This window comes from Drosophila biarmipes, chromosome 2L (genome assembly GCF_025231255.1).
Source record: "Drosophila biarmipes strain raj3 chromosome 2L, RU_DBia_V1.1, whole genome shotgun sequence".
Taxonomy (NCBI): Eukaryota; Metazoa; Arthropoda; class Insecta; order Diptera; family Drosophilidae; genus Drosophila; species Drosophila biarmipes.
The window spans coordinates 5232224-5256998 of record NC_066612.1 but is presented as its reverse complement, the minus strand read 5'-3'; the positions used below and the strand labels follow the sequence as shown (position 1 = coordinate 5256998).

The following is a 24775-nucleotide window of genomic DNA, read 5'->3' as shown; positions in this document are numbered from 1 at the left end:
TCATCATAAAATGCATTCCATGTTTGCACATCAATATGGATGGGTTAAAATGCGATTCCCAGCTGCAGAATTGCACTTTGCATGCCGGGGCACGTAGAGGGGCAGGCGTGGCCACGCCCACTTGTGGCCCCTTTTCGGCATTTCCCACTACTATTTTTTAGTTTATTTTTTTCTCGCAGCATTTTCCCTGCCTTCTAGCTTTTTTTTCCTACTTTTCAGCGCACCTTCTGTTCTGTTTCGCTGGCTAAACAATGCAGAGTTGCATTTTTTATGGACACCACGCGGCGTATGCGTAATGTCGGCTAATGGATTGTGGGGGGGTTATCGTGCGGCGGTGTGTCGAACGGGGTGTTAGCGGGGATTCCCCCGCCTTCGCTTTAATAGTTAAATTGTAAACTTAACGGTAATGCGGCTGTTAATACGCTTAGCCATGTCTCGCACCCATTGAGGCCGAAAATGCTGGGCCCCGCCGTTCAATCAGGCGTTAAATGCCATCCGCCGGCAGAAGTGACCAGACTGGTGGTCTTCGGGAGACCCTGTCCGGAGACCGGACTGCGGGAGCTCCCTTGATCCACTCTTAGGTGTAAAAATGTTGGTTTAGTGCGCTGACGCATAATGCGAGTGAAAAGCGGAAAACCGATGATGGCTGATAAACTTTTCCCGCTTTTCCTCCCTGCCCAACACAATACCCCCAGTGCAGTTAATCATTCCGAAGAAGGGGGCTTAGGGGGTTTCAGCGGGCGCAGAAGATTGTCTGGCCAGGAAATGCACACCGTTCCGAGAGCGAGATGGACGATGGCAAGTGAATTTCCCCCTCAAGTGCTAAAAGACAGCAATTAGTTGGGCGCAAAAAGGGGGTTGCCTACGGGGCAGTGGCGCGGCTGCAGAGGGGGCATAGCTTATCACTTGGCCAGCAGACAGACGGTTAAATTAAGTACCATACTTCAGCGACTAAACCTCCCCGTCTGCAACTTCCACTCAAACTTAATTAATGCTAAACTGCTTAAGCAGCGATTTGGGGCCGGGGTTCTTGGTTGGCGAGGTATTTTGGCCAAGGAAAGTGTAAGTTACCCAGGAGTTCCAGGGGAGTACCAACCATTGCGGAAATTTAAATAGTTTATGCTTTATGATTTTAAGTCCAAAATGAGCTTAAAAGTCTGCATTAGATGGGACAACTTTTGGAGGAAATGATTAAGTCTTTAGCTTAGTTTTGCCATCTTGAGGATTCACAGCGTTCACATAGTTTGTAGGAGAACTTAATCTTTTTTGAACTGTTTTATTCACTTATTAAGGTAAACTGTTTGAAAATAAAGTGTTTAGCACATTAAGCTTTCATACATTTTTTAAAATTATTTTCCAATTAAATACAATATAGAATATGAAAAAAACAAATATAATTAGCTAAAGTGTGACTCAACTTTTTAGACAGAAAAAAACATGCTTTTAAGAAAATTTAAATTGAGTAAAATATAAGATAAATATACATATATAAAGAATATTTAATATACAAAAAAAATAAAGATTAAAAAAGTGTTAAGATAAAATTTAAGTTAACTTGTAAAATGGTAAATAAAATGAAGAATAATTAAATTTATTAATATAAAAGGCTATCATTTAACTTTACTATTAAAATAATAAAATTATGTTTTGTAGAATATTTAAACTGAATATAATATTAATTATATATATCAAAATAAACTACAAATTAAATAAAATTAGAAGGAAGCTAAAATGTATCCCAACCAAAAAAAAAATAATTCTTTGAGAAACATTTCCCATTTATTGTTAAATGATTGTATATATTTCATAGCCCCCTTGTAACCCCTTAAAACACAGGTAACACCCCTCGCTAGTTCATCATCATACACTTCAATTTTCTGCCCCGATGCGTTGACCTTGTACCCTGCCCCGTCTCAGCCCCCCTTGACCCCTTTGAACCACTCCAACTCCATTCCTTCCACAGACAGTGTCAAAATAAAGTTGCGGCTCAAACGCGTTGGGCTAATTGCAAATGGTTATTGCTTTCCTGTTGTTACGCATTGTTGAGCCACTTGGCTTCCTTCGACCCAAGCCCTCAGTCTGTCTATTGCGTCGGGGGGTTTCCAGGGGTCAGGGGTCAGGGCTGTTGTCTGGGTGTTCCGATTGCTGGCATCACGCACACGCATAACACGCACAAAATGTCTATAAACTTAATAACAATTCGGTTAGCAGCCCAAAACCAAAAACACTGATTGAGGAAATTCAAGTAGGGATTGTGATTCGCATTGAATGTCTTGTTTGATATGTGCAAGTGAGTTATTGTCGAGGAATTTATCATATTATACGAATATTTTCTATATTATTCTCATCCACGTTCGCCTTTGATGAATGCCCAGGGAGTTGAATAAACTTTCGATTGTCTTGAGCTTGATTTATGGTTCGGATTGATTGGAGGATATGCAAATCATCTTCGACTGGGGGTGTCAATTCGATATGATACCATTGATTGCGAAAAGTTTGCCACCCAAGGGGCTGGCTTTGATGTTCTCGATAATTACCCAGCGAATCTGGAGCAATTTGCGGTTAGTGGGCTCATTATAATCAACACTTTTCCTCACTTATCTCGAATTCCCATCGCATGATAATTGCCTGTCTCTCTCTTTTTCTCCGATTCCCAGCTTCTCAGTCTCCCTGGAAAATGCCCCCTTCCCCCCAATTCACCTCCGATTAACGATGCGTGCGCAATTACCTCGATAATTATGATGAAACAAAATACGGCAAAAAATAAATAAATGAGAAGCAACAAAAAACAGCTTTCGCAAAATGCAATTAGAGCAGAACACTCACGAATTCCAACGAGGAAAGCTGGGGAAGAAAATGTCTTAAAGAGTTCTCTTCATTTTGTTCACGACATCGCGCATTAATTGCGCATACGCCCCGTTAAACGCTTCTCCGCAAATCGAAGGCAGCAAAATGCTCTAAGACTCAATTGATTGATGGTTTGTCGGCGGAGTCCCGGGGTTGCAAAAACCCGAGGGGCGGTGGGAAAATGGGGAAAGCTATTTTCCCAGGAGCTGGGGTCGTAAGCGTTGGGGTGGCGCCACCTAGCGCCATTTGCCAGTCTGCACGTGTCGCACGTTTTGTTTCGGGATGCACTGTGAGAAACATTAATGTTGATGCAACAAAAAATAGTTCCAAAATATTTTTAAAATTCTAATAAAATGCATAGATCCCTTAATGATATATAGGTAAATTTCAGAACTTAACAAATGTGATATAGATTTAAAAAAATACAATAAACGATCTTATACTTTAAAGTACAGAAAGCATTGTATTTTACTTAAGTCCATTGAATACTTTTCAATAGGTATGTTTTATACTTTGTTTATTATTTTCCCAGTACCCTATGCCCTTCATATTTTTCAAATTTCCAATATCTTTGACGAGACAAACACGCAGCCTCTGCCTCCCCCCCTGTAATGGAAATATTGGCTTTTCGTATGTCACCTAAGTGAAGTCCTCATAGACAACGACAAAGTGGCTTAACAAAAAACCAACAGGAAAAAAAGAAGCAGGAAAAGCGTTGGAACAGCCGTGAAAATTCGGTGTCAGCAGTCAGGGGAAAAGTGGGCGTGGCAGCCATCTGTGGCCACCCACGCAAAAACACCAATTTGCCAGCGGTTATATACATATTAATGTCAGCATATACAGGCAAATACAGATACACACAGCCCGTCAACACATTATGCCTTCATTTATACTTTATGATGAGTAAATATTGTTATTAAAACGAAAAATTGCGCGTTGTCTGAGCGATAAAACATGGGCCCTCCCCCAAAGGCCCGCCCTCTGACCTTGGTCTGTGACACGAACAAGGCTGTTAGTCAGCATTTGGTTTATTGGTTTTGTCTCTTTCAGCCAAGTCGAGTTGGAAGTGAAAGAGGGCTTCCTGGGCGGGCTCTAAATTAATGTCTTGGCCGTATCAGGTGCATAATGTATCAGGTGGTTGGCGGGGTTAATGGCGCGTATTTTCGGTTTAGTTACGAGATTTATACCGATGAGTGGAGGTTTTCAGGAGGTGGGCAGCCAAAAAGGTTGGGGATGTTAAGCCAGGGAATTTGGAAACAATTAAGAAGCGGTTAAGGGATTTGCTGGGTAATATATTGAAACGGAAATGGATAGCTTTAAATTCGATTTAATTAAAGGTGAATTTAAATGTTTAAAATGTATTTCGAATTTAAATCTAATTAGATGAGGTTAAATAACATTCAATTCTCTTAATTGAAAAATTTTAAAATATTTAAAATTTTGAAACTAACAGCAAATGTAAGGATTTTTTTTAAATACATTAAGATATCATGAACTTAAGAATAATATATTTTATGTATATTTATAAGTTGCAACTTTATATCAACAAAACTTAATAAATATAAGTTGAATTGAATTTATTTTATTTATAATTGTGCTTTTTTAGTTGTAAAAAAAATGTTTCTTTTAAAACATAATCAAATTTGATAAATGATTCTGTGCCAGCCAGAAAGTCATTTGTCATTTAAATTGCTTAATTGTCTCAGTGAAATCAAACCAGATTGTTAAACATGCATATAAATCCTGAAGTGCGCCGCAATCCTTTAAGCGAATCGCGAAAGTTTCGCCAACTTTTATTTCCCAGCTGCCTGCTTTTCAATTTGGACCCCCCGCGCGCCAGCAATTATGGCTCCATTTAATCAGCGTGTTTAATTATTTCGGGAAGCACCAAGCAGCCCCTTCCGGCGGTTCTAGCCACAATCGTTAACACTTTCAATTTGTTGCACTTTCGGCCAGATCCGCACTTCAATTTCACCCGCTGGGCTTTCGGTTTGTTTCGATTTTCGCCACTCGCCATTCGGCGTTCGCCTTTCGCATTACCATAAATGCATGCAGGGCTCCTGGCTGCTTTTCCTTCTTCTTCTGGGCCACCATTCACCCCGGGCAATTAACAATTAGCAGGGACTGTATTCCCGCCCACAGCCCACTCCTCCCCCATCGCATAAGCCCCAATTCAATTAACTTGCCCACTTAAGCCGAAAAAATAAGGGGAATGGCAGAGCTGTATTATCGTTGTTCTGCCCAGGGCATCTGCATGGGAAAAAGTTCTTTGAAAATCTCTCATGGTTACAAATCTTCAAGAACTTAAGGTAATATTAAAAATCTTATAAGGTCTATAATTAAATGAATTAATTAAATAATTAAATAAATTTATTTTACATTCAAATTTTTAAATGAGTATTATATTATAATTATATTATAATTTAATATATATTCATTAAATATTTTTACTAAATATTACGGATTTTACATATAAAATGCTTAAAAATGCAAAGGTTCCAAGGTTTACATTTTATTTATGTTTGATCAATCTAGCAAATCTTAAAAAAGAATTTCAGTATATAAGTTTATATAATTGAATTGCCAATTAGTTTTAGAATTTTATCCTAAAAACCCTAATTCCAAATGTTAAGTGTTATAAAATATAGGTATTATATTTATTTATAACAAAAAATATACTTCATATTTATATAGATATAACGGAAACTAAAATTCATATTTCAATTGCCCAAGAATTTCGACAAAAGATCATTCTTTTCTAAGTTACAACTGCAATTTGTTCAGTGTAAGATTCTGTTACTGTGGAGAGTTCGCCCACTTCGTTCTGCTCTCTTGTTTCGTCGCCCTCCCCCTGGGATTCTCTTTCTTCGCCCTCCAGACACCCCCCACCAACCGTCGGAGTAATTCTTCTTCTGCCCGCTACAATGGCATTGACATTAAGAAATGCTAACCCGCAATTTGCAATTTGCCAGAGAGCGGGCAGAGAAAAAAACAAAAATTAAATATTACCGGGCGGAGGGGGCGGGTGGGGAGAGCCCAGAGTGGAAGAGAAGAAACAATAATAATAACAAGCCAAGGCGAAACAAAAAGAGAAAAAGGCGAAGAAAGCGAAATCAGCGTGCGGCGCATGAAGCTCATTAAAACACGAAATGGAAGACGAATGACCAAAGCCAAGGGAAGGGGAAAAGTAACAAACGGGCACAGGGGGGGTAAAGGTGGTCAGAAAGGGGTGCAGAAGTAGTACACTTGACCAAAAATCATTCTATCAAAAGCCTTATTTTACAAGGTTCATATGAATGCCAATTTTAAAAAGGAAAGCAAAAAAATAAGATAAACATATATTTTAAAAATCAAAAAGGGTTTAAAATACACAAAATTATGATGCAAAGCAGAAGTCCAAAATCCTCATAAAAAGCGCCAGCATGTATGCTATAAAAAATGTAGTATTTATACTTATAAACCCATCACTGACTATCTCTGGAAAATTTACTTATTATCTTGAGGAGATATCCATAAATATCCCAACAATATTGTATTATTATTTCTACTATATATTCTTTATAAATAACTAAATAAAATTAGGTAAAGCCAGAGTTCAATCCAATAAAAACGCAGTATTTAAACATTCTTTTTATTTATATATGTATATTTTTTAAATATTCCTGAGTACCTCTGGACAATTTATTTTCTATTCCAATAAAATATTCTATTACAAAATGGGTTTTGTGTGTGTTACAATTAATTGAACCCAAAAGTATGCAGTATTTTCTACTTATATCTTTTTTTAATATATCCCAAATATTTATTTATTATCCCAACAATATATTCTATTTAAATAGATTTTTTTTAAGTACAATTAAGTGAACCGAAAGAAACTGGCGGAACGAAAACAAATGAAATCAAATTTAAAGCGTGCTTAATTAATTTTCCCCCGCAGACTCGACTCCACAGAATTGGGGGCGATAACTAAGGCAGGGGGCGTGGTCATCTGCAGAGCTATAGGTTAACCGTTGTTTGCTTGTTTCCTTTCCCTTTGGCTTTTGTTTGCTTTGTTTCAGCCCGTTGTTTTGTTAAGATATTTAAGCGGAGCAAAGGGTGTTACAGGATTTCCGAGAAGAGTAATTTTTGTCCATAAGATTCATTAGCTACGGGAATGGCGAGATTTACGCTAATGGTTTAAAATTAGCTTTCAGAATAGTTTGCTTTGGTTAAGACTACTTACACTTTGGTCAAAATAAAGATGGAGACAAATTGAAATAACAATTTGAATAAATTGTTATTTATTTATTTTCCTTCAAAGTAAAATCTGTCCTCTGTTCCTCATCCCAAAATCTATTCAAGCATCTGCATTTTCGAGCTCGACAACCTATGTTTACTGTGTAAAATAGCCTCTCCTCAGATGATAAATATTTGTTTGTCCTCGGATAAGTAATTGTTGCTTCTAGCAGACAATAATACCTTTTCGTTCCCCATTTTATTCGAGCGTATTTAAGACCACGACTTTTGCCTTTTGGCGGCACTTAAATTTCAATTCGCTGTTGTTCTTGACTTTTACGGCTTTGGTTTGTATCGCTGGGTTTTGTGGACTTTGCCAGCTGGCCATTTAGCCGTTTTGGCTGAAGTCAAAGCAAAAGCCAAAGCCGATGCCTTCTTGCCTGAATAATTAATTTTATTTATGCCGCGACAAACGATGCTGCTGCGCTTTTTTCTTGAATTCGTTATTCTTTTTCCTTACTTTTTCCACTACTCCCCTAAGCCGCAGTGATCATAAATTGTTGAGCACATGCAAAGCAAAGTGGGCGGGGCAAAGGGGGCGGTACAATTAGTTGGCAACACGAGTGAGCCAAAACAAAAGTGAAAAGACAAAATGTGGCTAAGCTCGCTGATAGCCGAAGCAGAAAATAATTTATTTTCTTGCAGCGAAAGAATCATATTAACAGGTGAGGGTAGAATTATAAATATTATGATGATTTACTTAATAAAGTAAAATAATTTGGAAAATCGCTTATACTTTGCAGATATGGTAGGAAGTATTCTCCAAAATAATTTTAATATATTCTAGAAAGTACAAAAATGTAAGAAAATATTAAAAAGAGTTTTAAAAAATGTATTTCCTTGCTGTGAAAATACTTAAATTCTGTGGAACTCTCAGAATAATTTTCTGTTCAAACTTTTAGTACACACTTTTTTTAAAGAAACAAAGAAAATAACAATAGAGCTTAAAAGCCCATATAGCCATGCCTACCACCCAATCCTATTATTTTGACCACCATTGTCCAGCCACACGCATACCCATACTAATAACGATTTACGTGCTGCGCCATTTTGGGCAAAAGAAGATTTATAAGGCCGCAGCCACGGAGGATACTTCAAGGACAGAACATGGAAAAACTCCCCAGGACAACAAGAAAATTCAAACAGACTTAACTCAGACGCAGACCAATAAAACTTGGACAGGAAAAACAACAAAAAAACGAAACGGGAGACAACAGGAAAACAAATGGCAGCCGGAAAATCCGGGGAAAAGGGCCTGCGGGTGTTTGTGTGTGTGTGTGACCCAGTACAGGTGTCCAAGAACACGAGAGGCAGCCAGTGGTTCAACAATTTGCACCTGTCACAGTTTGAGCGCCACTGAACCGCGGCCAGATCAAATGTTTGCTCAGCTGTTGAGTTCCGGCGTCCCACCTGCCACCTCTGGCTTCTCAACTCCCACCGGCCACTCCCCCTTGAGGTGTCGCCCCGGATTTGGGTCAGTGGGAAATACACAAACACATCTTTACCCAAAATGTATCTAGACTGCCGCCTTGTGGTCATTGTTTTCTTGCCTCTCGAAAAGGTTCTCGTCCGCCAGTCGTTCGCCTCGCTAGTTTGTATGCTAAGGCCTTGGGGTTCGACCCAGAACATTAATCACGATAACCTTAATTAATCATCCTTTCTTCGTTTTGGGACAGCAACCCTTCATGGGCGAAGAAAATTCCGGCGTAAAATACAAATTAAATACGTCTAATTGAAGGTTTTTAAACGAAAGGAAAAGGAAATATTTTCAATTTTCCACAAGCTTTGCTTTAATTGTTTTTTGTAATGGATAAATCTGTATAGATAAATTATAATACAAGCCTTTAAAAGCAAATAGAAGGGTAAAATAAATCTTGAAAATTAATAGTTTTATAATTTTTCAAAGTATATACTAGAGATAGCATCCAATATTTTGCCTTCTTATATTTTTTTTTAATTAATGGTTTTTCCACTTTCAACTTTTATCTGTATATATTAACTTGGTAAAAATGTATGAACTCAATTATTTGCGATTGTTTACCAAAACTTTTGTGAATTCATTTTTTGTTTTCCAGCTATAGCAAAAATTGCTCTCTGCCTTTTTCATCGGCAACTTTTACGTGATTTAAGCTGAATTTATTGACAGCTTGCGAGCAATTTTAACTGCCATCCACATATGTCGCTTCAGAACCGCCCGCCTTTCCCATGCCTTATCCTAACGTGCCTCATCCTGACGTCGAGATTCAGACAGACTAACGACGCCTGCTGTAATTTGTTGTTTTTGCTGTTGTTGTGCCTGTCAAACCGTAAATGGCGTCACTTTGACAGCCACCTAAATACGTATATAAAGCGCCCTTTCACCCACTGTCCATCACCGATGTCGTCCACATATCTATATGTTTATGGATTTCCATTTCTTTTATTTAACATATTTTATGAGCGCTTTATGGCAATATTAATTTTGCCTGTTGTTTTTGTCCTCACGCCCCTTAATGAACACTGATTGGTGGGCGAAAGATCGCCGACGAATATTAAAAAAAAATAAATCACAATTGACAGAGGCAATTTTGCGGAGTTTAATCAATTTGACAGATTTCGACAGATTGATTTCATTCGCGCATATTAAGGTTGAAAAATTATGGTACTGATTGTATTAAAAAACATTTATTCTTGCTATCTAAAGTCTAAATTTATCTTAAATTGCAGTATCTTTTCCGAAAAACATAGCAAAACGAGCAGTTATCATCTTGATAAAGCCATAATTCCATTGAGTATGAAAAATTATGGTACTGATTGTATAAAAAAAAATGTGTCCTTGCTATCTAAAGTATAAAATTTATCTTGAATTGCAGTATCTGTTGCGAAAAACATAGAAAAATGAACAGTTATCATCTTGATAAAGCCATAATTCCTTCGAGTATAAAGCCATTTGTTGCGACTTTATAAACAAGTATTAATTAAATTTTTTGTCTTTAACAGCAAATTAAAAACATTTTTACGCCAACAATTTATGGCCGGCATTTATTTGCTGCCTTTTTGTTTATGCAGGCGACATTCGTCAGAAATTTCCAGCCAAGTTATTTAATTATTATTTTGTTTTTTTTTTTAACATGGCATTTGATTGAATGCGTTTTTAGCGCTTTGTTTTCTGCATTCTTCATTTTTTATTGATTTTCTTTCGTTATTTTTAAGATATAAAAATAAAAAGATAAGTATTTTTCGCTGGAATTTCAGCCCTGGAAATTTGGCAAGTCTTTGGCAAACATCTTGGCACTTTTGACTGCCAAACAAAAATTGTTTAACAATTTTTTTCTTCGATTTCCTTTGCTTACTTTTGCATTTCATTGTGTTAATTATATGCTGGCTGTTTATAACAATTTTTTCCCATCTCTTTTCGTGACTTTTTGGCTGGTTTTGTTTAGTTTTTTCTCTTCTTCATTTGCGTTCGTTGAACTCGTCCGATACTTTTTTTTCAAAGATTTCGGAGATTTCGTTTTATTTTTTTTTATCTTTTGCACGCGCCTCGTTTGTCTTTGATTTTTTCGAGGGCCCGACATAAAAAAATATGCCAAAGTTGAGCGCTCTGAAGAAATATTTTTGTTTTCATTGTGGCCGAAAATGTGAAAGTTGTCGACGGGTTCGGTTATTTATCCGCTTTGCTTTCTTGTGAAGATCGGTTTGGAAAAATGGCTATTGAGACTGGAACGAATGTGGCTGGTAAACTCTTGACATACAATTGAGATTGGATTATGGGGTTTAAAAAATGAAGGTATATTTTAAACAAAATCTAGTTGATTGAATTTGACCAAATTCGGATTGAATTTTAGTATCTTGCCTAGTTTTGCCTATTGAAATTATATGGTCTTGGAAATAATCCAGTTTATCTTCAACACGTGCCAAAAGGGTTACCTAAATTTAATTTAAATCAAAGCTTCAACGTTGTGACTGCATGAGTGTATCTTAATATGGATTTAAGATACTATTCCTGCTTACAGTTTTAATCTGGTACTTGGCACACTTGACTTCTTGTTTTGATTTAATTCCGTTTGCCTTGCCTTGATCCCATTTATTTTGCTGGAAACTCTTTCCATTTGTTTGCCCTCCTCTGCTTTGCTGAATTGTTTTCCACTGAATTGTATATTTAGCTTTATACATTTTTTTATGAATTTGTTTTTGCTTATCTCTGCATCGCTTCTTTCCCCGTTTATTCTTTTTTTCTTTCTTTTTTTAATATATCTCCCTCCATTTTCATTCAATGTTTGCCTTTGCCAAGGCAATTTTCTATGGCGTGCATTTTATTTTTATTTTTTGTGCAAAGTTATGCGCGTTGTAATTGCAAAAGTGACAATATCCGCTTCGTGCTTAGCTGCAGCTAAAAAAAAATAGCATAAAAAAATAAAAAGAAAAATAGAAAAAAATAGCAACAAAAGCGGCACGAAAAGTATGCCACAAAACGGATGCAATAAACACGCAGCCCAAAAGCCAGAGCCAAGTCATGAATGGCAAAGTGAAAATGGCAGTGCCAAAGCCGAAGCCAAATGCGCAGAAATTAGCAAAACGGAAAACGAGAAAATTCCAACGGCAGCGGCATCAGCACACAGATTTTTCACAGAAAGAAAGAGATTTTTCCAGCGGCGGAAAGATTTTAATAAAACTCAAGAAGAATGTATCCACCAGACATACACACTCCGTATCTGTATCCGCGCATAATTAGACGCTTAGCGGGTCACTCACAGATATAGTTAGAGATACAGATACAGATACAATTTTATAAATTGCACTGGCCTTGCTTATAGTCATCTTTTTCCCCAATTGTGTGTCTCTAAAATATTCAAAGTCACGTTGTCTTCGTCAAACGATCTCTCCTCTGCAGTTTTCCCACGAACATATTACCATCCGAATTTGAATTCGAGTCCCACACACGAGGTTTTCGGGGAGCCATAAAAATTGTTCAAGATTTTTGGCCATATTCAACTCATGCTGATGGATATTTTCGCAATTGACCTTGGGTTTGGTCTAAATGGGTTTTTGTTTCGGCACTTTGGCTCTGGGATTTGCAAACCACGGATACAAAGATACTATAAATCTGTCTCAATAAGCACTTGGTTAATGGTTTCGTTTGGCGTTTGTTTCTTGTGAAATCTTTTGGTGCAAAATAAAGTTATTTAAATTTAAGCAACAAATTGCTGACAAGGATTTTCCGTTTTATTTGTTCATTGAAGTTAGGTATCATTGACTTTACCTCAGGAAGTTAAATGCTCTATAAATTATAACTTCCTTTATTATCTCAATTTAATTTACTTTAACCTAATAGTTATCATCACCATGTGTCCCATGAAGTTCCTAATGCGATAACAAGTAAAGCTTTCAAATTCCATGAGCACTTCTAACAAAGGAATTCCTTTTATCTGCGCAACTTTTCCACTAAAACTTGCTGGCTGATCTCATTCAGCGATTGCCCCCGCACCATCAAAACTAAGTATCTAACTATCCGTAGTACGCAGTTTCATTTTTTAGCAAGTATTTCAAGTTTTTTTTGTCCGCTGGGCAAAATGTGGAGCAGAGTGCATTACTCAGCCGGTCTTTTGTTTTGCATTTAGTCGAGTGGCGATGTGTGGGCGTAATCTCGAGGCATTGTCACTCAATGCCTCACTTAACGGCACTTAACGGGCCAAATGCTCACAAAACACGAGCATAACGAAATTTGAACTGCATCCGTAAGATACGCGCTGCACAAAAGGCACACAGCTACAGCTACAGATGCGGATACAGATACATTCGCAGATGCTCGGCGCGCAAGTGACTGCCGTCAATTATAACATTTGTGACAGTTAAAACTTTCAAATAAAACCCACACACATAGTACGAATGTGCGAATTTGCTTATCGGATAGGCAGCAGCATGAAAAAATTCGCATACGTTCACACAAACAAGATTTACAAAAAAAAGGGTATGAGGATTAGGAGTTAAAAATTCTCGTTATAAGAAAAAACCTGGAATTTTGCGTATCTTTATTTAAAGAAATATCAAACCAAACCATTGTCTTTATTCGTAGCATTCAAATGTGATTAAATAAAAAAACTATTTTTATCCTAATAGTTCTTTTGTTTAAGTAAAGTCTTGATTCATTTTTCCCTGTTTCCTGGTTTTGCCTCCTTTTAATTTATTGTATTTATTTTATACCGAGATCTTCTGCATCGAAAAGCCACAAGCCAATCTGGAAAAGTACTTGGTGCTCAACGAGTGTAATACTCTGGCCGAAAAGCGTAACAAACTGAGTACGAAATACTGTCCTCACTTTGCATCAGCCAAAAGCACTGGCAGCTGAAAAAAGCGGCCAAGAAGAAGTTGAAAAACCCGCCATGGCCATTAGACGACTTCGAGTGGCAGCCAAGCGGCAACGAGTGACCCAAATACTTTGGCTTCAGCTTCAGCTTCTACTTCACAGATACACTTGCAGACGCAGATACAGAAGCAGACCCAAGGCTTTGGATACAAGGCACGGCTCGAGGTACGGATACAGATACAAGTGCAGAATGCAACTCCAGCTAACGGTAAATGGCAAAACTGCGTCGGCTGCCAATGCAGTTAACCGCATTTCGCAGGCGTGTATCTAATAGATACATTTCGCATGCCGTGACTGCCACGCCCCCCGCCGCTTCCCCACTTTACGTTTCGCATGCAGGCACGCACACATGACATTCTTTTCGCTTCGACTACGAAAATTTCACAAATTTTCAGAGCTGCAAACTATTTTTTTCGAGCATTTTTTAAGCTGCCTTTTTTTTTGTTTTTTGTACCAACTGCAGTTGACACTTTTATGCTGTTTGTTTTGCTCTTTTTACCCGCCTGCCAGCGGCAGTTCAACTATTTTTTAATTATTTCATTAGCAGGGCGAGGTACACCAAGTCAAGCCAAGCCAGGCAAACCAAAAAAAAAAAAAGAAAAAAATAAAAGGGGAAAAGGAAAAGTCTGCCTCAGACATGTTGACATAAATGTATATGGCAGCGCGACTTTAGCAGGTCTTTGAACTTGAATTTAATTATGAAACTTAAGTTGGTCAGCAAAATATAAACACTCTCAAAAGTAAAAGTTGATCGCCCAGGTGAGTCACTAGAGACGTTCAGCAAACTTGTATTCAAATAGCTCTAGATAAGGTGGAATATATTAAGAGATCTTATAGTGTAAGCTCAAAGCAGAGATAATTTAATTATTGGGGGTGTTTATGAATACAGCTTCCTGTTTTGGAGCTTCTCGCACGTAGCTGTATAAATCATCTCGTATTAAGTTAGCTAATCAAGCGGGATTTCCGTTTTCAGCTTAGAGAATCTTTAATATAATACATTTATATGTTTTCCATTTAATGTGAGTCACAGAATGAAACTCCCATTTATTAATAAGCTGTCCTAAATTTATTTTTTCAATTTGTATGGCTTGCTATTTTTCGCTTAATCCAAATTAATTCCCAGAACCTGCTAAAACTCGATTAGAAACCAAACCGGACATACTAAAAAGCTACAGAATTTCGGGATTTGCCGAAGAAATCGAAATTTTTGATTGTATGAATCATCGGTCTTGATTTATGGTCACTTATGAATAGGATCCACTGAGACGGTTCTTTGCGATTCCACAGAGGTTTCTTTCAAGAACAGTCTTCACAAGAATTCTATGCATTGTCGTCACACGTTTGGCGATAAGGTCTATGTGTATAGGCTCCCCCGATCCACCGATTTGTGAATGAACAGGGGGAAAACAAGCGAAAGCCGAGTAAACATCGAAACGAACGTAAATTGAGGATGTGAGTCACTCGCCGAGGGGCAGCAACATTTTAAGTGAATTATATTGGGCGCATCTGCCGCTCCGCTTTTAATTTGCATCTTGAAGATACAGCACTTGGCTGCAGATGCCGCTAAAGATACAAATACGCAGCCACACAAACAGACTGGTAGAAAAACAAATACTGCACTGTAAATTTGCATTTCGCCTGCACATTTCTGTTGTTTCACCTTTGTTGATAAGAAATTAGTTGGACAAACAAAATGCCTCGGGGAAAACTTATCGGCTTTAAGTCAAGCCAAATCCTCGGGCAATTCGGTCTTGCAATTTACATAAATCATAATCAAGTCTGCAGGCTCATCTAATATGCAGAATTATTAATAAGCTGCACTGCTTCAAAGGGCTCTAAAGTGAATTTAATTAAGCTGGAGAATTTAATTGACAAGTGCATGGCATATACGAAGCAGGTAAAGGTAATTAAAGCCAAGGAAGGTAGAGAAGTTATTAAAGGCTTCTATTGAATTTATAATATCAATAACTGAAAACAAAATAATGACATATTTTTAGTGATATATTTATTTTCTGCGCTTTTCATTAACCTTTCCACCTTTTGTTTGTTTCGTCTACAATTGCCAGTCAAGTTAAAAAGAAAATTTCATAATTAGCGTTAATTGCTGCTTAGTTGTGCAAATAGAACACAGGCCGAAAGAGAAAGTGGGCGGGAAAGGTGCGGGCGAATGCAGAAATGTGAAGGGGATTCCCCCCTGACCACCACTCCCTTTGTGACTCATCAAAGGCAAATTGCAAAAGAGCAGGAGAAAAGTGAACAGCCCGCGGAGGAGCAGGGAAAACCTCAAGTGACCGCCATTCCAGTCTCTCGCTTTTCCACCGCTTTTTGCCCACCGCTCCGCTGGCGGCAAAAACTTGAAGTTAATGTGGAAAAGTGAATGGCAACCTGGGCCAACCGTTGGATAATTTGTGGCAAGTGCTGCACCGCCACTCCCACTTTTACGCCCCAAATAAGCGAGTCAAACATTCGCACACACCCAATAAAAATGCCAACGAGTGGGGCGAACCGCCCCCAACAATGCAAAAAAAAGAAAACAACAGAAATCAGACCAGCAAGAGCAAATATAATAACAAATATCAATTGAAATTTACTCGGGAAAAACAAAAACTGCAAAAGCAACACAAGGGGAGAAACACAAAGTGAAAAAGATATCGCATAACGATTCGCTGAATTTCAGTTGGGTTTTAATCAGATTTTCTGGGTTCGCTGACACGAATCAGCGGTGCAGGAAATGTTATAAAAATTAAAAAATATATAGATTGCCATCAAAGTTAAAAAATTTAACAATTTGTTTCGTGACATATACGGTAATAATTTCTTTAAATTTGTAATCATTAAATTAATGCATAAAACATCAGCAGCAATGTTTTAAAAATACCCGTTTAAACGTTGGGATTTATCTTTAAGGGATATATTATATAAGGCTTTTAGGTATCTAACAGACCTGCTTATAAATTTAACTTCAAGGCTAGTTAATATATTTTTTAATATTTTAGAAAAAGTAGATTTACATATTCCTATTCTTAAAAATGCCAATAAGAACATTTCTTTGTCTTTTTCTTCCTTTAAGTTTAAGAATATTCACAGAGCATTCAACTTGTCACTTTTCTCAACATCCCAAATAATCGAAATGTCTTCGCTTTGGACTTTTGTTTTACTTCTATCTTGCCTTTGGGTGCGGCGTGTGCCGGCTTTTAATTGAATTGAATTGAGCGTGGCCAGCAGACATGTGAGTCTTGGATTCCGCTCCATCAGAGCGCTCTGGACATAGATATATCTCCACGAAACTCCGACAGAGCGACAATCCCCGAGCTGTGCACTTTGCATGCGACTGGGGGCGTTTGTGCAAATGGTTAGGGCGTGGACCTGCCAAAGTTGTTGACGTCGCCTGGGATCTTGGCTTCTTTCAGCTTTTCGAATTGCAGGAAACTTACTTTTGGGGCGGCAACAAGTGCCAACTGCTCGTGAGATGTTTGTCAGCTCAAAGTTTGCTGAATTAGGAAAAAAGTTTAAAATTAAAAGTTTGGGGAGAGATATCTTTAAGGCAATTCTGCATATCTTTAACTTTTTTTTCCCCTTTTCTAAATTAAATTTTAAGTTTTTATTTAGTTTTAAAAATTTGTTTGAATCTTTTCAAGTTTTTTATATTAAAATAAATATTTTGTATGTTCCTTTTTCTGTGTGTTCCTTAAATCGTCAAGAAAACTTAAATTCGTTCCCCTTTCATTACCCGATTTTTTCCCCTGTGCATGCAAATTCATTTGCCATATTCCTTTGAACTCAACCACTCAATTTTATTGTATCAAATTATTTCACTGAAGTGACATCATCATCGGCAGCATCTTCAACTTGAAGGAGCAAGCATCTTCACCCTGACCTCGTAAAACTTTTGCCGCATTTTCGCACGTGGCCATAAAAAGGCAAAAAAAGGGGTGGAAAGGGGGCAAGGGATGGGGGCGGGTAGTGTGGAGTGGGCGTGGCCACTGCAGGATATGGGAATGCTTGCCAAGACCCCAGAGAGATGGACTTCCTGCCGGTCGTGGGGGAGAACTGCTCGCCAGGATTGCATAACTGCCGGAGGCAAGGAAAAAATTCCGAGACGGGGAAATAAAACTGAAACTTTTACGTCTGACCTTGTTGCACGGTCAGTTGCACACAAACAAACTCCTTGCGGAGGACTTAATTGAATTTGAAATGGAATTTGTCACTTGCACTTACACTTCAAGTCGAGGCAGGGCGTATACATAATCATCTTTGATTGTAGCTTACCTGCAAAGAAAATAGATTAGATCAAACATTAGAAATTTTATCAAAATATTTAAAGGGCATTGGAGTTGAGTACAACATACTTATAGAAATTGGTGGTATAATAAACATTTTCCTACGATTTAAAGGGCTTTAAGTGTAGCGTAAAGGCCATTATTAATTCATAGACATCCCCTGGCCATGTACGCATATTGTTTCCATATTTTTAATTGTACAATTTATAATACTCCTCATTTTGGCTTCGCGTTCATGTGGCGCTTGTTTGGGTTTCACGCGAAATGAAAACAGAGGCGGAAAAAGCCGCAAATATAATTGCAAACACAATAACAAGGGGATTTTCCACTGTCGAGTGTTGAATACTCTTTCAGGGAAATGTTTTGATTTCATTTACACTTATTTCCCAGAGCAATCAATCGCAAGATTCACCAAAAACCCACAGGTTTTACTCAAAAAAGTTAATCAAAGAATTGTTTTTTGTTAAAATTTTAAACACAATTCAAAACACTTTTTTGGACTTACAAAATAATTACTCTTCTATGCAAAGTGCAATTATGTAAACCAAATTTGTAAATCACCAAAACAAACATATTCAGAGTGGAATATTTAAAACGCATTTCCACGCCGCAAAATAAAGTCAGGGGCGCAAAAAAAAGGGGTGTCCTTTGAAATTTTAAATTGGTTTACTTAGTGATTCATTTAAAAGTTAATTTATTAATTATGGATTCATAACAGAAAGTTTTCAAGTAATTACTAGGCAAACTTTGTTTAATAATTTAATAACATGCGCTTCACTTTTTGATTGGCTAAAATTTGTGTTCCCTTTTTTGCTAGCCTACGCCTCTGCCAAATTAAATTATATAAATCATATTTTGGTAAATTGGTCTGGCCTTTTCGTTTTTCGGCTAATGAGTCTGGGGATGGGCTGGCAAATTAATTGCATAATTTAGTTTTCCAGCGTTTGTGCTGCATGTTCCGCATGTGCGCCAAAAATATATCCAAAATTTCATGAGAATCACGGGGAAAGATTTCAAATTTTCGGCGCGGCCTAGAAGACCACGAAACTCATTTGGAGAAACAGCCAAACAGTTTTGTTTTCAGCTCTTCGAGCGACACAATTTAATGCGAAAACATATTTATTGTGTTTCTGGGTTCCCAGCGGACAACATGTGGATTTAATGCCATGTCGTTGGCTGTACACATATCAGAGTGTATGCATTATTATGACGAGCCTCGACACATTTTGCGGTTTATGGGGCGTGGCGGAGTTTTTGTGTCTTCATTTGTTTGATTTCTTTTTTTCTGACATTTTTGGTAAGTGCCAGAGACATTTTTTGCTCGGTTTTTATGACAACGCACATCAGCATATCAGCCATAAATATTACAATATTTGCCCAATAAATCCTCTCTTTATTAATTTAGCTTGTCTTTATGGAAGCAAGCACTTAGTGGAACTACAGAAACCTATGATGGCAAATTAATTTATTGACTGGCACGTGGACAGAACAATTCAGGGAAGAATATAAAAAAGTGGTCTCTATGCACCTGTAAGCCCTCTTTTATGATGTACTAAAAAACCTACAAGAATTTTTTATTTCACTATTTTAAAGTAGCACAATGCCATCTTATCAAAGGCCATATTTCATGCCAATTACGACTGTGTTAAAGGTACCCCAAAGGCCCATGAAAATATTATCGTTTCGTTAAAAAACCTTTGCCATTCAGCAGCAGGCCATAATAAAAGAACACTTGGATATTTATCCGAAAACAAATTGGTTCACTTAACAAGCCCGGCCAGTTGACCTTTTAACCCTTGCCACAGCCCCACAATTGACCCCCAGCAGAGAGCATTAACCACCAAAATCCCCTTTCGACCACAAAAGTCACACAAATGACCAGCAAACAAAGGAGCGAGAAAAGGCTAGCGGGGAAAAAATTGTAACCGAAACTGTTGGCAATTTATTTGGCCCAGACTCTTGGCCATTCGACTGGCATCCAATCGAATGGAATCGAAACGAATTGAGGCCCAGTTTTTTTTTTTTTATAGGGGGTGCTGCGCTGTGGTAGCAGCAATTACAACAATCATAACGTGGCCCAAGCAGGCAACAAAAAAACGAGAAAGAAAATTTTTATGGCAAGTACAACCAACGATATCGAAATCAATATAAATCTGCAGGCACAGATACGACACGGCTGGGACTCAGATACAGCTAGGAATGTGTGGGTCAGCACTTTAAGGCGGTGAAAGGTGCAGGTTTTCGATTATTATTATCAGATTGTGGGAACTGAATTTCCGAGGAAAAATGTTAACAAGCTAAATATTTATTTTAACAAATTGCTGAGGTCTTATTAAAAAACATATTGCCGAATCGTCAATATTTGAGAAGAATTTATGAAATAGTATTTACGAATGACAAACGTTTTTACTGCATTTAATAGAAATATGATATAATATGCCAGACCTTACACTTATAAGTAAGCTTTAAATATTATAGGAATGCACACTCACAAGTTATCTTGAGATATCATAAGTAAACGAATGTCAAGTGCCACGGTTATGAAACGCAGAGTTCATATTTTCAGCAAATAAAATATTTTTAATAAATGAAGCGCTCGGAAAAGTACAATGAAAACGATGGGAGCAACAACAAATGATAATAAAACAGTCGAAACAAAAAGGAAAAGGGCCAAAATCAAGAGTAACAAAAAGTTAGGATCCGAAGAGGAGGCCAGATGGAAGGGGAGTCGCGAAGGGGAGTCACATGAATGGCACTTAACTTGCCCGGCGATGGAAATGGCATAAGAATGGAAAATGGGGAAAATCTGGGAAAAGCGTTTGGGGGGGGATGAAGTGGGCCTTGAGGCCAGAGAACCAGACTCAGATAGATAGAGATGGAAGCGTTACAGTTACAATTTTAATGCGCATTGCATGTGTGTCCCCTGCCCCAAGCCCCTGCCCCGCCCCCTTTTTGTGCCCCACCAATTGTAAGTTTCTGTTGTTTGATGCCAATTTTTTGCATTTGCTCTTCCTCGGCGTTTTTTTTGGGTGCTGTCCTGGGCGGCACCCCGCCTTCCCCGCCCGCTTTCCCGCCCAGCTTTCCTTTTAGCTGCATTTGCCGGTTGTTGAACCCATTTTCTAGAAGCTTTTGCCGTCCATAAGTGGCCCTGGCCAACAGCAACAACTACCCGCCGCTGAACTGCAACAAAAGCAATACAAATCAAATGAAAGCTGCGCTGCTGCATCTGCCTCTGCAATTTTTTTCATTAGGGCAAGAGAAAAATGCGGCGATATAAATAAAAATGTGTACAAAAGATACAATTTAGTGAGGGAAATATTGTGGTGATAAAATAAATTGAAATTAAATAGCAGGGAATTATTAAACGATTTAATTAAATATTTTAATATACAAATTTAAACCTTTAGCTTCTGATATTCTTGAGATTATATTTTCTTATTAATTTTATTTTAGCTTATTATCATCGATTTAGTTCAGCCTAGAAATTTATACAAAAGACTCAATATAGCTCGTAAAAAGCGTAAATAAAATATATTTCAGTGAATCTAAAAATAAAAATGTATTTGTATGATTTGTAAATGAATATTTAAGTTTTAGATTTTAATCATTTATAAATAAGATTGCACTCTTTGATTGATTTCAGCTTAAAATTGAAAAAGTATAGGAATTTATAAATACAAAGTGCTTTAACAATAAATTCCCAAGTGATTGAAAAGATATTTAATATGTTTTTCTTTCGTGAGGGGAATTCCCCTAGTTGCCTTTTTTCTATATATATCTCGTACCTTATCTTATCTTTCTGACGCCTTGCTTCAGCACACAAGAGGCACGTCCCCGCTTTTAAAGCCCTCAACCAATATTTGTTCGATACTCACATTTTATAATTTTTATAATCTTCGATGGGCGGGCGACATTAGGCCACGTCCCCTCTCAAAAGTGTCGCTGTAGAGCGTCGCGCCCCTTCAACACCCACCGCCTCTGTGCGAGAGAAATGACAGCAGCAAGTCATTAAAAAGCAATTAAAAGACTTTTTGTTGTGCGGGACACAGGCGTCTGAGGAGACACTCAATAGCCGCTGGCCATTCGCAAGGTCAACACGCACAGGGTATGTACAAAAAGTATATATGCAAATATGTAAGTGTATACACAAATCTGTGCATATAGCCGAGGTATTGTCTGGCGTGTGTCTGGCGCGGCAGCTCCGAGGCCTGTGGCAAACAAAAACATATTACGCATACGCCACCGAAGGACACGCAAGGCAAACAAGCAAGAAGAGGAATAAGAAGGCGGCCGCAAAACAAGGACAAGGTGGCAGGGGGTGGGGTGCCAGATTCCCCCCAGATACGAAGATATATGGTCGGAAAAAATATTAAGCAGGAGATACCAAATGAGTTACTCGAGAAAAGTCAGGAGAGAATTTCTAGAACTATGCTTGGGCATACAGAACATATCTTGTAAAAATACTTCGAGATATGTGTATTTAAGAGGCCATAAGGTACTTGTTTGAAAATCTTTTAGTATCATCGAAAGAAATGGAAAACAAGAACATTTTAGGACCTAACTTGGACCTTATGGAAAATATTTATAAAGTATAATACAAATCAATACAAAGGCTGATTGTATTTAACCAGACTTAAAATTACTGAAAACTTTACTAGATTGGAAAATATTAGAAATAAATCAGGACATATATTTTATTATATTTTATAGGACTACTTATAGATATGTGTATTTCGGAGGACACAAAATAAATTTTCAAAAAATCTTTCAGTATAATTAAAATAAGCACAAATGGTAATTCAATTTCCCAAGGCTTTTCAGTTTTTTAAAAATGTTAGAAACTAAGTCATAGTATAAGGTATATACTTTATAAAAGTGCTAGTATATATTATAATTATAAAAAAAATATAAATGATGGTTGCATTTTCCTAGATTTAAAACTGCAACACATATAAATTCTATAATAAAACCCAGAAAGAAAAATGCTAAATCTATTTCAATTAGTTGTCTTAAATTTTGCTCAGCTCTTTGCATCATAAATCTGAGCTGCTTTTGGACTACTACCAACTTAAAAATTACAATCATCCTCCGCAACTAAGCACATAAATAAGGATTCCACCCCTTTTCACTTGATAACCCAACTCAGCCGCAGCAAAAAAAAAAATGGCTCATTGTCGTGGGCAAAAAAGGATTTCGCGACTTTTAAATTTGCAGCTTGTTTGTTTTTTGTTTGGGGCTAACGAAACGTAGTCAGAAATTGCCAAAACGTGTTGACAGTTTTCCCTGCTCCGGCTTCCTTTCCATCTTCATCTACATTTTCCCCGAAGCACGTCCTTGAGCTAGAGAATTTATTGTCGCCTTAAGTTATTTTGTCATTCTGCATTATTTCGTTTAGTTTTCCTCCCAACTTTTTTCCGCTTTGTCTTTGCCTTTTTGTGGGTGCCTCTGCCACGCCCTGATTTCAATACGAAATTGCGCAATGTATTAAGAAAACATTTTCAAGCAATTTAAAGGCAATTTTCCCACTCTCCACCGGCGAGAGCAGAAATTTATGCGAAATTGTTTTTTCTCTTTCATTTTTTTTTTCGAATTCGATTTGGGGGATTGTTGAAGTTGGAAGTGGAATTTGCTTGGCACCCGCCAGTGATTATTTGGCCAATATTGCGGCTTACTGCGGCTTACAGGGGCTTGGAAAAATGCGAGGGCAAGAAGGTATATGAAGAGAAGTATCTCTGAAAGAGACTTTTCCCGCCGGCCTATAAATTACGCGTTAATAGACCCGGCTTTATTGTTCTCGCCAGTGTCAAATGGCCGAGTTGCCAATGACTCGACTTAAATGTGGGAATTTAATTGGCTTGGCCGAGTATAACTGAATTTAAGCCCGGCTTTATTAAATCACAATTGGAATTGTGTGCAATTTATTGTTAGAGATTTGTCCATTGTTTGTTATACACATGTTTGCCGATGCATGTGGCACTCAAAGTTCAGGGTCATATTTACCGTTGGATTTGCCAAAAAAATAATAACCGTGGCTGTACACAAGTACACGGAAAGAAATGGAAGGGAGAAATTCCAAAGAATTAAGAACGAATTTTGTAGAAAAAACCATTTATGTATATACAATATTATAGTATTTTTCGTGAGAAAATAATTTTTACAAAAATGTCTGTTTTTTTGTTTAATGAAAATAATTTCTAGGAAAAAAATTAATAATAGAATCTTTCATATATAAATTTATTTGTTTCTGAGAGTCTGCTGATTGGGCTCCAACAATTTTCTGTGCATGTACCCCCCACCAGGCGAATCAAAGCAAGTGAAATTCGCATTTGACACGCAAAAAATGTTGCTGTAGTTGCGCTCGATTTTCGTTTTTTTTTCTGCTACTTTTGTTTGTGTTTGCCATGCGGGGCGCAGAGATTTTGCGCTTGAATATCAAACGTTGCAAAAGGGGGCGGGGCGGGAAAATCAATTACGTGTACGCGTCGCAAACGGAAGTGGCAGACTACAACAGCAGCACTAGCAGAAACAGCAGCAAGAGCAACATCAGCAACACCAGCAGCGTCAACAACGACAACGGCAACACTGCCACTTTAAGCCGGAAATGTGCGACAACCACAAGAGCTGGACGGGATTAGGCATTGGACCAACTCGAGGGTCAACTCCCCAGATCTCTACAGCGACCACGTGCCTGACATTTCAATTAAATTGCCAAAAAATATCTATACTCCTGGCAGATTTATACCCCGCACACACACGCACCAAAAAAACTTTAAGCCCCGAAAAATGCAAACGAATAAATTGCGCTCCTTTTTGGCAAATCCCGAGTAAGCAATCAGAAAAAAGGAAAATTGCACAAAATAATATATATATGTGCAGTGCATAAAGAAAATCGGGAAACAGCTTCCGTTTGATGAGAGTTGCATAAAAATGCGGATCAAAATGGAAAATGCGGCCAGGGAGTAAAAAGTGTTTTCCGCTTTTGAACAATTGCCATGGAATAAGAGCTGCAAAATACAGGATTTGATTG

General features: G+C 37.7%; 1 protein-coding gene across 7 annotated transcripts in view; it reads right to left on the bottom strand.

Annotated features, from left to right (window-relative positions):
- LOC108033591 (fibronectin type-III domain-containing protein 3A) overlaps positions 1-24775 on the bottom strand; it is a 260877-nt gene that overhangs the window by 13565 nt on the left and 222537 nt on the right. For 3 of the 7 annotated variants that reach the window (XM_050885609.1, XM_050885608.1, XM_050885610.1), the window contains exon 4: positions 17687-17737. The exons of the other annotated variants lie outside the window; for them this stretch is intronic. In XM_050885609.1, coding sequence (XP_050741566.1) covers positions 17687-17737 — 51 coding nt within the window. The remainder of the gene's footprint in view (positions 1-17686; positions 17738-24775) is intronic. 7 annotated transcript variants of the gene reach the window in all.